Here is a 14,264-nt window from a genome sequence, read left to right on the forward strand (position 1 = left end):
ACTGCTTTGTGCTTTTAGCTGGCGGACCCTGTTATAAATCATGTAACTGATAGCATTTCCCACTGCATTGTCTGCTAGAGAGCTTAACGTCAAATTTTCACCCACCGCTAACAAATGCATGGGATTTTCATGGATGCATTTGAATTCGAAGCTTATTCCTGGCCTTGTTGAACTTTCTTTCCAACACTTACGCCTGTTTTTCATTTATTTTTATCTTGTTACATCTTACATATCTTTGTAATCCACTTTGAATGTGTTCTGGATCAAAACAGACTTGAAAATGCTTAGACGGGTTTGCAGGCTACAATCCGTGCTCCAGCTCACGAAATTGCGTGATTAATGTAATTACCACACCATTTGATATAAAGAACTTTATTTTGAAATAAGGAAATCCAAATTCTTTGAAGTTACACATCGGTTCGTACAGAATCATCTCAGCCTTAATTTCTAAAATCAAGCTGACTTTTAAAAACCTTCTAGTAAAATGATTATGGTAAACGTGAAGTCAGGCTAGGATATATAAACTTTATGACAGTCATCATATTACTAGTTTCTATTTATCTTTTCAAATGTGTGTTTGCTCCCTGTTTCATTCTCAGTACTAAAATGACAATTTCTCACAAAGATTTGTTCTCTTTCTATATTGAAAATTTTCCAAAAAAAGAATTTTTAGGGTATGTAAATTCAAAACAACTATTTTCAGGACCCAGTATGAAAACGTGTAAAACCAAATCAGAATTGTTTTTAACTGGAGGTATATCTCCAAGTAAAACAAAGACAGGACAAAAGACAAACACAGTTTATGGGAATAGGTTTTAGAAAGATTTTTAGTTCAGTGAAGTACATTAGATGTTCTTAATAATACGTTTTTTTAAATGTGAATAACAAATTTTTAGAAAGGAATTTGTAATACTGAAATCCATCTATAAATATTTGAACTATCAATAATCTGACTTTATGAACATGAGACAAGGTGACTGAAGACATAAAATACTACTGGAGGTATTTAACCAAGTGTTCCCGAAGCATTCTGGGGGTGAAAAATGACAGGCATGAGGCTGCGGTACTGTCCCAGGAACTGGTGGGTGGCCAGCAGCTGGGTGCTTTACCACACGATTCCCAAAGGGCAGAGAGGCTCCTCCGGAAATAGCGGGGGGATTAATTTTGACAATAATAAACTTTACACGAGGGACAGTGAGCATAATATGATCTAATCAGACTGAACCCTTGCCAAGAGCCTGAAATCAGAACCACCACCAAGTGCAATTCAAGTGTCCTCATTTCCACACAGAGAGAACATTTCTAATACTTCTATTTAAAGAAATAAAATCAATTGGTGAACTTCACAAGAAGTGTATATAATGCATGTCTTGTGTGAACCCCTTCTTGTTCATTTGGTAGCTTAGAGATATCTGTAAAGATCTGCCTCTTTACTTTTTAACTTCATCAACCCGCCTGGATGGAACATGAGGTCAACGATATACACCTCAGGGGGAGGGAAAGCCCCAATCAGTCCTTTACGAGATTCATTCATCAACTTAACTTCATTCCAAGCTCTGCCATACTCCCCGCGAACCAGAGAGCAGCCGATGCCAATTTTATCAGCCAGCGCCTGTGGGAGAAAACACAAGATCAACCAAAAGTGAGGAGGGAGAGGGGCGGAGAAAAATCCTTAGCTGGAAGACCCACCTTGTTGAAGGTGAAATATAGAACTCTTGCAAAGAAGTGCTAGAAAGGAGGCTGAAAAAAAATGTGGAATATTGTGATAGGAGCCAATAAAATGTGATAAGTTCCCTTGTTCCCCAAGATCCTGTAGACTCAAAATCTCTGTGTAGGTCCTGCTGGGAAGCGACATTTTTCAGGCAGTTACACCGCATTGTATCAGCACAAGATTGATAACGTCATTGGAGAAAAGCTATTCCACGGGCTTTCAGCACTACCGCATCTATCAATCTTTCTATGCTTCTAGGCTGCTCTGTGGGTGTGATATGCAGTGGGATTGAATGGAGGGATCAGATTGGTGGGTACCTCTTTCTTGCCGATTTATTCTGTGTGATGGGGACCGTGCCGTGAGCGGGCGGGCTGGTCCTTCTCGGGCTGCCTGCTGCCGCTTCTTCCGGAGTGGCTTATGTTCCTTGGAAGTGCTCTCTTCAATTTGTCCTGGTGCCGAGGCTATTTAAAAAGTACCTTGAAAATAATCTGGAAACTTCTTAGCCTCAGTGTAGTGGATTAAGAATGTTGCTTGGACCGCCTGGATTTGAATTTCGGCTCAGCCACTGTCTAGTTGTTGTCACCGCAGGCAAATGACTCAGCCTTTCTGTGCTTCCATTTCTTCATCTGAGAAATGACGATAACAAGAGCAGAACCTCCTTCCTGGCAGGGTGGTTACGGAGAGGAAGGGAATGAAGCCGCGCCATGTGCTGAGAGCTAGGCATGCTGCACAGAGTAGGCACTCCACGAGCGTTCCTAGTAGAAGGCACGAATTGCGTTGTTTTCATAATTCATGTATGTATGAATGGGATTTATTGATTACTTGCCACGTATTGATGGCGCCAGGTAGTCTTTCTTGAGTGGACCAAGATGATTAAGACATGGTTGTCACTTTGAGAGCCTTCCATCCTATCTAGTCTGAGCCTGCCTGGTAAACAGTCAACTCGAATACAGCAGTATCCACATGGATGGCATCCTGTGGTATTGTCATTTATAAGAAGAAATGCGTGTTTGGTCTTTGTCCCATTTCTGGCACGGAACTCCTAAACCCTTGGAATTTCCTAAGTGATGAGAACCATAAAAGTGTCTTTCCTTATGTTAATGAGGGGACTTCTGGACAGCACTTAAGGATGGGGGCTGTTTGGCAGGGGAACCAATCTTATGTTGAGGGTTACAACATTCAGTCCCACTCCGACCTCTGGGGACGGGAGAGGGGCTGCAGGTTGAATCAGCCACCAGTGGCAATGATTTCATCTATCGTGCCTATGAAATGAAGCTTCCACGAAAACCCAAAAGGCGAGGGTTTGGAGAGCTTCCTGGTGGGGACCACGTGGAGATTCAGGGAGAGTGGTGCGCCCGGCACGGGGCGAGGAAGCTCCAAGCCCTCTCCCCATACCTTTCTCTAAGCATTTCTTCCATCTGGCTGTTCCTGAGTTATATCCTTTTATAATAAACTGGTGACCTATTAAGTAAAATGTTTCTGAGTTCTGTGAGCCCCTCTAGCAAATTAATCAACCCTGAGGGGGCTGTGTTCTTGGGAACCTCCAATCCAGAGCTGGCTGGTCAGAAGCACAGACAACAGCCACGGGTTTGTGACTGGTTGGCTGAAGTGTGTGTGGTGAGGAGGGGGCAGCGTGGCAGGACTGAGCCCGTAACCTGTGGGATCTGACGCTATCTCCAGGTGGGTAGTGTCAGAATTGAGTTACATTGACCTAGCTGATGTCTGAGGATTGCTTGGATGTATAAAAACTGCTCCCCGCCCCCCCGGACCTGCCACCCCTTCCTCCAATGGAATTGGTTCTAGAATTTTCTTACACTCATTGTCTAGTGGGGTCAAAAATAAACATGTTTTCTGAAATAATATTTATTGCTCTCTTAACTCCATGTCAAGGCACTTTAAATCATCAAAATAATCCTGTGAAATAGATAACGATCTCATTCCCCATTTTATGGAGAGTAAAACTGAGGTCAGGTCATTTTCCCGAGGAAGGTCACCGTAAGTGGTGACCTAACTTGGAAGCCAGGGGATCTGTCACCAGAGTCTGAGTTCCTAACCTCAGGGTGTTACTGCCTCCCACTGAGTTGAATGAGTTCCCAGCTGAAAGTCTCCATCATCTTTGCGAAGTGGGAAACTGCTTAGAGGAAGAGGCAGAGATGAAAGTGTTACTAGAAAGAAGGGCAGATGTGGGGGCAGAGCTGCTGAGGACAAAAGGAAAAGCCTGTGACCAGGAGCTGGAAAAGAGTGGCCTGGGGGGGACTGGCAAGGCAGTGGGGAGGACGGATGGCGTCGAGAAAGGGAGGGAAGTTAGTGAGCAAATTATAAGGCCTATGGATGATTCATCTAGGCTGCCAAGGGGGAAGAGTAAAGCCAAAAAGGAGGCAACAAACTGGAAGAAAATAGGAAGGATGAAAAGTATTTGTAAGAGGGAATGATTTAGGAGGGTGGAAGGATAAGAGATTTTATCAGTGGGCATTGGTGGTCAGGACGTCAGGGGAGGGCAAGACCCAGCTACTGAATTGTGTGATTCCGCACAGTTCGGCATAATGCGATGGACTGAATGTTCGTGTCCCCCTCCCCCCCAAATTCATATGCTGAAACCTTGATCCCCTGTAGGGTGGTATGGGAAGGTGGGTCCTTTAGGTAGTTAGGTTCAGAGGGGGTCACGAACATGGAGTTCCCACTGCAGGATTAATGCCCTTGTAAAGGAGGAAGAGACCAGGGCCTCCTGTCTGTCCGGGATGTGAGGACACAGGCAGAAAGTGGCCACTGCAAACCAGGAAGAGGGTCCTCACCAGACGCTGACTCTGCCGGCACCTCGATCTTAGACTTCCCAGCCTCCAGTTGTGAGAAATAATGTTGACCGTTTAAGGCCCCCAGTGTATGGTCTTTTGTGAGAGCAGCACGGGTACGCCAATACAGTGCCTATGAGACACTCGGGAGCGGCCAGCTGGAGTGCAGACAGACGCACAGATCACGAATCAGGAGAGGCTTGTGGGACAGAGGGAAGAATCGGGGCACCTTAGGCAGTTAGTTAGCATTTAAGGCCATGTGACAGGAGGACCTCACCGTATGACGTACAGAAAGTGAGAAAAGAGAAGCTGGGGCTGGAACCATAAGGGAACCCACATTGAAGAGGGATGGAGGAAAAGAGGTCGCCAAAGGCGACTGAGATGAGGTGGAAAGAGAGGACAACAGTTACTAAAGAGTGGTGTCAAGGAACAAGAATGGTCAGTGACAAATTCTTTGACATCATCAAGTAAGACAGACGATAGATTCCCGTGGTCCTTTCTGAGAGGGAGCCCAGGCCAGGCTGCAGTGGGCTGAGGAGAAAAACGAGGTGTGGCAAGGAGGGACAAGGTGCTGAGATGACTCTGAATTTTGACCCGGAGTGAGAATTATCTACAGATAGAAGCAATGTGGTAGGTTTGATTCAGGTAGACACGGGTTCGGGTTCCAGCTGGGCCTCTGTTGACCTTGGGTAAATTCCCTCTTTGAGTTCAGTTTTCTTGCCTTTCAAACAAGGGTAGTAATCACAACCTTGACAATTGCATTTGTCAAGTGCTTGACGCGTAGCTCAGAATGACGGTGGTCAGGGTAGTAAGAGCTACAGGACTAGGTGTAGCTCTGATGAGAAAAGATTTCTATTTCCTCTTTAAATAGTATAGACTTAGCTTAAGATTTTAAAGGAAAAACAAGAGAGAAAGAGATTTAAGATGAGAAAGTTCGATAAAGCAAGAAATCCAAGAAAATAGGGGAAGACTGGCATTTGGATTAGAGATGGAATTAGAACTGGAAGCAAGATACACATGGGTGTAAAGAGGTTTGGAGGTATTTGGGAGGGGGTAGGAATCTTGCACATTCAGTCTATAGTTCAGAAACCATTTTTGCAGGTCCTATTAATCCAGACACTTGACACAATGGAGAAAAATTTTGACTCGGATCCTTCTCTAGTGTCCCCATCTCAGTGAATAATGTCATCATTACCGGTTGCCCCACCCAGGACCTGAAAATCACCTTGTTCTTCTCATGCAATCCCTCATACCACACCCAGGCGGACACCAGCTGTTTTCAGTTGTATCTCTTAAATCTCCCTGTAAATTCACACCTCTTTCACATCCTCACGGCTATGGCTTTAGTAAAGGTCACCAGTGTTTCTTGCTCCACTGACCTTCCAACTGGTCTTCCTGTCTCCAGTCCTGCCCCTGCTCTAATTCATTCCCCATTCTGTTGCCTCAATGGTCTTTCAAATCATGTTACTGCCTTCCCCTTAACTTTCAGTAGCAGCTCACAGATTTTAGGATCAAGAGCAAACTCACGTGGTGTTTTATGATCTGGCCCATTAGCCTCATCCAAGCCCTCATCGCTCCTTCATCCAGACAAACTACTCTACGCTCCTCAGATGGACCAGGGGCTCTCATTCCTGTTATTTTGTATAACAGGTTTGCTTTGTTTAGAATGCTCTTTTCGGGGCGCCTGGGTGGCTCAGTCCTTAAGCGTCTGCCTTCGGCTCAGGTCATGATCCCAGGGTCCTGGGATGGAGCCCCGCATCAGGCTCCCTGCTAAGCAGGAAGCCTGCTTCTCCCTCTCCCACTCCCCCTGCTCATGTTCCCTCTCTCGCTGTGTCTCTCTCTGTCCAATAAATAAATAAAATCTTTAAAAAAAAAAATAGAATGCTCTTGTCTTGCTTCTTTACCTGCTGAAATCCTACATAGGCTCTAATACTCAGGCTGCATATCACTTCCTCCCCTGAAACTCTTCCTGACATCTCCTTAGAACCCACAAGTCGGGCTTAAGGTACCGGGTATAGGGGCTGTCACTTTAGTATCTCTATGTTCCCAGACCTTAGAAGAGCCCACAGCCTATAGCAGATGTATGATAAATGTTGAATGAATATGCTTTCGATAGTCTAGCAAATACACATGTACATATATATCTCAAATAGAAGGAACTCTAAATGATGGGATTAATATCAACCAGTTAAATGTTAGCCAATGGCTCACACCATTATGAGAACGACAAACATTTTTATCAACTGGCAAATGAGGCAAAACATCTTAAGTACCTTGAAAAGCAAAGCTCGATGGTAGAAGATTCCTTTTTTGATCAGTCCAATTGGTACAACATTGGATTTAAGTTGAAATTTTAGTTCACTTATATGAAGTTCCCAGCTGAAATCAGGTAGCTTCTCTTTTGAAACTTTACCGCCCATTTTTTCTGCCACATACCTGTGTCAATTACATTGAGATCAAATCAATCAAATTTCATATCTCATTCTGGATGCTTTGAGTGTAACTGTATGTATAATTGTATGTGTAAAAACTGTATTTCCTCTGAGTTTTATTTTTTGCTTTACTTTTTAAACTTACTATAAGCATGTTAACATTATGTCTACTGTCTTCAAACTATCATGTATAAACCGAAGTTCTAACAATTTCATTCAACACAAAGGAAGAAATGAATGCTAATTTTCCGAATATTTATAACAAGATACAAATCAGTATCAGACTAAATTTGTATTAATGCAGTTTTAAAGTTCTATCTTGCTGTTGAAAAATATTTTCAAATGTTTCAGTCTGAAATCCAAGGCATTGTACTAACATACGGTCCTTTTATGGAATTTGAACTCAGAGATAATACAAACACGTAGGAAATTTTCCCACTGGATTCCCAAATATTTTCAAGTTTTGTAAGTTTTTTCCTTTTAATCGTCTTATCTTTTTGATTGAGAGGCATTTATGTAACACTGAAGTGAGAGGAGAGAGAAAGGGGCAAAAGGAAAACTAGGTAAGTTGGGTGGTATACTATGCCTGGGGGTTTCCTCCTCCTTTGAGGCTCTCCCCAAAGAAGTCGGTAAACACACCAGCAAAAATCCTCTGTTCATCGATGAAGGCTACCAGATATTGGAGTCAAGGCAGAATCGCAAATTTTAAGAAAGAATTTCCTCTTGCTGTATGTAGGATCAAGCAAAGAACAACAGTGGCGAAAAACAGAGAAAGGGGCGGGGAGAGAGCTGTCGCAAGGACCCTGCCAGGCGTCCTGTAATGAATGCTGGGCACCAAAGGCGCTGGGACGAATTCCGGGATCTCGCCTCCCAAGGGGCTCAGGTTAAAACAACAATAATTTGTGGGGCGCCTGGGTGGCGCAGCCGTTAGGCATCTGCCTCCGGCTCAGGGCGTGATCCCGGCGTTATGGGATCGAGCCCCACATCAGGCTCCTCCGCTATGAGCCTGCTTCTTCCTCTCCCACTCCCCCTGCTTGTGTTCCCTCTCTCGCTAGCTGTCTATGTCAAATAAATAAAATCTTAAAAAAAAAAAAACACAATAATTTGAGAATGATGAAAAGTATTTCTGATAGGAACAAAGCATGAGGACGTTTGACAAATGCTACAATAAGCTAAATCAGAGTTCTGCTTGAGTCATCACTTCTCAAGGACATCAGGAAAACTTCGGTCGCCAAAAATACTCTCTTCCAGTTCTGGCTGACAAGAAGTCAATGATCTGGCGGCTCTGTTTCTTGCGGTTGTCACATCCAGGTCTGATGAGAGCAATGCACTTCTACTTGGAGTAGATACAAGCTCCCGCCGAGACTACAGCTGTTGCAGGATCCAGTAGCTCACTTACTGCTTGTCGGTGCCAGTGACGGAGGCCACCCTCCACTTCCTGAGGTTCCTAATCCCTTACAGCTACCAAGTCAAGCTCTCAGATTTCTCTTAGTGGACTCACATTAAATGCTCTAATTAAGAAGGCACCGTCGCTGGCGTACACAGAGCGTCGAGCCTGCCCCAACAGCCATCCCTAAGAACACACATACCCTCACTCAAGAGCCACGCGAAACGTAAGATATCAGACATCTGACCTAAAAGTCAGCGATGGTTACTTGTATTAGAAAATACTTTGTGGGGGTGGGGAACTGGGTGATGGGCATTAAGGAAGGCACGTGATGGAATGAGCACTGGGTGTTACGGAAGACTGATGAATCACTGAACTCTACCTCTGAAACTAGTAATACACTATATGTTAATTCATTGAATTTAAATTAAAAAAATAATAAGAAGAAAATAATTTGTGAGTTTACAATGAATTCACAATACGATTCCTTTAAATTGTGGCACCTAAAGGAGTAATTTCCTTTTTTCTTTCTTTCTTTTTTTTATTTTTGGAGTCATTTAATTTTCAAACTTTTGATTCATGCCTAACTTCTTCGGGATCACATTGAACGATGCCTTTAATGGTTTAGCTGGAGAAAATGACAAAAGCATTTTTCTTTAAGCAATTTCTAGCTCCTAGCTCGGATTCTTGGTGGAAATAGGAACTAAAATAGAAATTGGGCATTTTTTTTTTCAATTTATTGTGTTTCTGCTTCAGGGTCAGAAGTGGGGGGGGCAGTAATTATGGTGTCACTAGCTGGAAATGGGCTAAAAAATGCAAACCACTAAAATCAAAAACTTTGCTTCAGAACCTTAAAATGCCTATGTATATAGAGACCACTTACTTTGCAAGAGCCTCAATCTGCTCCTTAATATTGGTTATGGGAAATATTGACTTGGTCACTTCATACACATAAACACAGAAGTCCGGGTCGGAGGGAGGGTACCATTCTTTATCGAGGCTCCCTTCTCCGGTCAGTTTTGGGGCTACTGCAACCTCTTCTTCCTCCTTCACTTTCTCCTCTTCTTTTTTCCCTCGGCCTTTTCTTTGAGAGAAAACGGCAACAATCAAAGTCACAAAATAAATAGGCACTAAGCGCGCTCTGAGTTCATCTGAAGAAATAGAGTATTTTATACCTTAACGACTGTATCATATGCAGTTTTCAAATTTTTGATGACAACGATGGAGTTTTATAGTCTCTATATTATGTCAGAGAAATTAACTTTCAAGATAACACTACATGATTGATACACATTATGAAAATCATACACTGGTCTTGCGTACAATTGCCTAGCCAGATGTCTGGTGCATAGTAGGTATGTAATAAACATTTACTGAATTGGGAAAAACATAGTTTGCCTCCTCAGGGAGTCTAAGCCAGTCTTACATCATCTCTTGCTTTGGTTGAGATCTTCTGCAAGAAGAGTTTGAATCACTGTTCTTAAGAAAAATGACCCAAAACATGGGAAAAAAACAAAACAAAAGAAGGCTAGCATGGAATTTCCATGTCATGCAGGGGTGAAGACTAACCTAAAGTTTATCTAGCGGAATGTGCTTGATTCTGTACTTAGGGAAACTGGAATGTGCTTTGTAAAGTGTAAAGATGCTGTTTAATTAAAACATTCTATAAATTAATCGTTTCAACGTTCGAGAAGGTGTTAGCTCACATGTAAGTGTTTGTTTAGTAGACATGCAAATTATTTCTGTCGATGGAGAAGATATTGCCAGAGGTTATAGTTTATTGTCCTGTAGGATGTTAACCAGTTTTTTTTATGTAACTCAGTGATCTTTTTCTAACATTCCTTAATTAAATTGGATATAAATACCTAGCTCCTCAAATGTCCTTTGGGCCACTATTAACATCTTACTGGGTGCCTCTTTAATTTATGAGTTGAACAAAAGCAATGACATGTGTTCTCATTCCAGGTAACATGGAGTAGGCACATTTAACCCTGTTTCTCCTACTGAACACAGTCCCCCAAACCTGGACAGGATTCAACAGCTACTTGAAGACTCTGAAAAGCAAGTGGTAGCAGGAAGATCCCCGAAGACCTTTTGAATGATTACTGAACAGATGGCGAGTTTATCTTTTTCTTTTCCTCCAGTATTCTCCAAGCCGAACTGACATAGCTCAAAATCTGGAAGTGGGCGTCAGCACTAAGAGAGCTCAAGGGGAAGCCCTCTTGAGAAGCAGGAAAGACAGAGCGGAGGAAAGCTGTGTTTTGTTGTCTTCTTTTTTTCCCTCCATTCTCTTGTGCCGCAGCCTCTAAGGAATCCTATGACAGTGGCAGCAGTGGTGACATCAGCATCTCATAAGAACCTAAAATAACTTTATATTCACTCAGTCCTTATGTTGTTTGACTGGAGCTATTGGGGCAATAGGGGCAAGAGTATAGCAGGGTAGGGTAAATAAAGTTTCCTGGCTTGAGGACCAAAAAAGAAACCCCCAAGGAACCAACAAAGACAAGGGAGATCATGAAGAGGGAACAGCTCAGAAAAAAATGTCAAGTTATTTATGAATTCTTAGGCTTACCCCCAAGCCGTGTATGCATGGTTCTGACCCTAAACAGTGCATCGCAGATTTTGAGGATGGAACGATGGGACTGACCACCACCCAAATCCTAAACTGGACACTAGTTGGCACACAGTCAGGACTGCTCCAAATAGCACTGCAAAGCCTTTGGAGACTGGACTGACAGTGGAATGACAACTTGCAGAACACTGGCTGAAACTTGTTGAAGATTGAAAGCAGCTGGATCTGCGTGCCCGACTGTCTCCGTCAGAAGAGCATGTGACTCTTGATATTGGGGAAGGAGTTCGAGCCCCACGTTGGGTGTAGAGATTACTTAAATAAATACAACTTAAAAAAAAGAAGAAGAAATCAACTGGGTCAACTGCTGGTTAAAACAGACACAAAAAGGACATTCTTCTTAGAATGCATATAACACACATTCACCAATATCTTGATTACTGTAGCTTTATCATAAATCATTAAATCAGAGAGATTCTTCCAACTTCATTCTTTTTTTTCAAAATTATTTTATATACCCTTCCATAAAGGTTTTAGAATTAGCATGTCTATATCTACAAAAATTCCTGCTGGAATTTTAATAGAATTATACCAAATCTATTGATCAATTTGGGAAAAAACTGACAGTTTTACTATGTTGAGTTTTCTAATACATGAACATGGTATAGCTCTTCACTCACTTAGTGATTCTTTGATTTCCTTTGTGTTTGATGGTTCTCAATATATGTTTGTTCACTTTATTTCATATTTCATATTTAAAGCTATTAAAAATGGCATTCGACAAATTTTTGGTTTTCAATTTTTTATTGCCAGTATATAGAAATATGATTGATTTTTGTGTGTTGACCTGATATCCTGATCTGTTGCTAAACTCACCTATTAGTCCTATGAGGTTTTTTAAAACGTAGATTCCTTAAGGATTTTCTATTTAGACTATCTTGTTGTCTGCAAATAGGAACTGTTTTTTCCCCTCACTTTCCAATCTTTATACTTTTAAAAATTGCCTTACTGGAATGCGTAGGCCTTCCAATACAATGTTGAATAGGAGTGATGAGAATAGTTATCCTTGTTTTGTTCATGATCTTTTCAGAACAGCATCTAGTCTTTCACCGTTAAGTATGCTATAATCAGTAGTCCCCCCCCCCCCATGGATGCCTTTCATCAGGTCAAGAAAGTTCCCTTATGTTCCTATTTCGCTGACAGTTGTATTTTTTTTTATCATAAATAATGTTGAATTTTGTCAAATGATATTTCTCCATCAATTAATATGATCATGTGTTTTTTTTTCTTTATACTGTCACTATGGTGGATTACATTGATTGATTTTCAAATATTGAACCAGCCTTACATTCCTGGGATAAACTCCTCTTAGATGAATTATTCTTTTTATGTATCACTAGATTTGATTTGTTAATATTTCATAGAGGACTTTTACATCTGTATTCATGATGGATACTGAGCTGTAATGTTCTTCTCGTATAACCACCTTGTCTGATACTGGCATTAGAATAATGCTGGTATCATAGATTGGGAAATATTCTCCCTTATTTCCCGAAAAAAAGACTGTTTAGAGTTGGTATTACTTCTTGACACATTTAACAGAATTCACTAATGAAACCATCGGGGTCAGGAGATTCTTTTTAGGAAGGGTTTTATGAATTCAATTTCTTTCATAGTTCTGGACTATTTAGGTCATCTATTTCATCCTTGGTGAGTTTTGATAGTTTGCAGTTTTTTTTTTTTTAAGATTTTATTTATTTATTTGACAGAGATAGAGACAGCCAGCGAGAGAGGGAACACAAGCAGGGGGAGTGGGAGAGGAAGAAGCAGGCTCCCAGCGGAGGAGCCTGATATGCGGCTTGATCCCGTAACGCTGGGATCACGCCCTGAGCCGAAGGCAGACGCTTAACGACTGCGCCACCCAGGTGCCCCGACAGTTTGCAGTTTTTGATGAATTTGTTCATTTCATCTAAGTGGCTGAATTAAAGTGCTCATAGCATTATCCTTCAATGTGTGTAAGGTTTGTGATGATAACTTGCTCTTTCATTGCTAATTTCAAATGAAATTTCTCTCTTTACCTTTATTCATTTTTGTTTCAATCATCAAATATGATTTATAAAATTCACGAGGAAATAGAAAGCCTATTGTATGTACCCATATTTCAATTCTTGTTGCTACTCCTTCTTTCTTCCTTGATGCTTCCAGATTCTTTCATCATTTTCTTTTTGTTTGAAGAACTTCTATTAACTAGTAAGCATGTAAAGGTAGAACTGCTGGCAATAAATTCTTGGTTTTCCTTCACTTGGGTATGTGTTTACATCCAGCTCTTCACTGCTAAGGGATAGTTTCCCCAGAGAGAGAACACATGGTTGATTCCTTTAGCAGTTGAGAAATGTTATGCCACTTTCCTCTGGCCTGAGAGAAATGTACCATCATTCAAACCGGAGTTTCCCTATAGGAAACTGGACCTTGCACCTTTATGAGTTCTGGATCCCATGACTCAGGTGGGCTTCCTTGGGCGGAGCTATCTCCCACAAGAAAATTGCATCCTATGCTATGCTAGCAGAAAAGAGAGGGAGGACAAGGAAACTTCTGTATGACTTCTGTAGCCCTGGCTTAAGTGCGTTTTTTTCCTTCAGCTCTTATATTATATCTTTTGCTATGATAAATCTTGCCCATAATTATATATATGTTTATATAAACATATATAAACATAAATATAAATTTATAAATTTATATATAAATATGTATTCTATTTATATATAAATTTATATAAAATCATATAAAAATATATATGTCTCCCCCCTGCCAGCCAAGAAAATGGGGCTAGGTCACGTGAATTTCCTAAATTATGTCTTTGCAACTAGTGAGCAGTCTGTTCCACTAGCAGTAAATTAGGGGCAGGAATTATCTTTAAGTATTTCTTCAAATACAGGGTGAAAGGGGGGATCAGCTAAAGGCCATGTGAGTTTTCTCTTTAATTTATTTTGAGGGAAAAATACAAAAATAATCTTATTAAATGCTTTTGGAGAATTGCACAAAACTCTATGATCAAACAAATACTGAAAGTTTTATATTTTCTTTTTAAAATTTATTATTTATTTGAAAGCGAGAAGCAGACTCCCTGCTAAGCGGAGGCCTGACGCAGGGCTTGATCCCAGGACCCTGGGTTTGTGACCCAAGCCTAAGGCAGATGCTTAACCGACTGAGTCACCCAGGCACACTAAGTTTTATATTTTCTGATTCAATATTCTATTTACTATAGCTAAGTAAATGAGAGAATCTAATCATGTATTAAATGCACTAACCATATATTATGGTAAAATCTCTAAGCAAAAATTAGTATTTCCCACCTCTCCCATCTAAACACCTTTCT

General features: G+C 41.3%; 1 protein-coding gene across 12 annotated transcripts in view; it reads right to left on the bottom strand.

Annotated features, from left to right (window-relative positions):
* Positions 1 to 356: 356 nt before the first annotated feature.
* LOC123785366 (armadillo repeat-containing protein 3) overlaps positions 357 to 14,264 on the bottom strand; it is a 123,420-nt gene continuing 109,512 nt past the window's right edge. For 11 of the 12 annotated variants that reach the window (XM_045787120.2, XM_045787112.2, XM_045787134.2 and 8 more), the window contains 3 exons: positions 9,203 to 9,403; positions 6,774 to 6,936; positions 357 to 1,612 (listed from right to left, as the gene is read on the bottom strand). In XM_045787120.2, coding sequence (XP_045643076.2) covers positions 1,403 to 1,612; positions 6,774 to 6,936; positions 9,203 to 9,403 — 574 coding nt within the window. In that variant the 3' untranslated portion in view covers positions 357 to 1,402. Of the gene's footprint in view, positions 1,613 to 2,028; positions 2,467 to 6,773; positions 6,937 to 9,202; positions 9,404 to 14,264 lie in introns of all 12 variants that reach the window. The other variant, XR_006777627.2, reaches the window with a different exon arrangement.

The sequence above is a fragment of the Ursus americanus genome, chromosome 31, assembly GCF_024610735.1.
Source record: "Ursus americanus isolate L20-20 chromosome 31, mUrsAme1.1.p, whole genome shotgun sequence".
NCBI classification, from domain to species: domain Eukaryota; kingdom Metazoa; phylum Chordata; class Mammalia; order Carnivora; family Ursidae; genus Ursus; species Ursus americanus.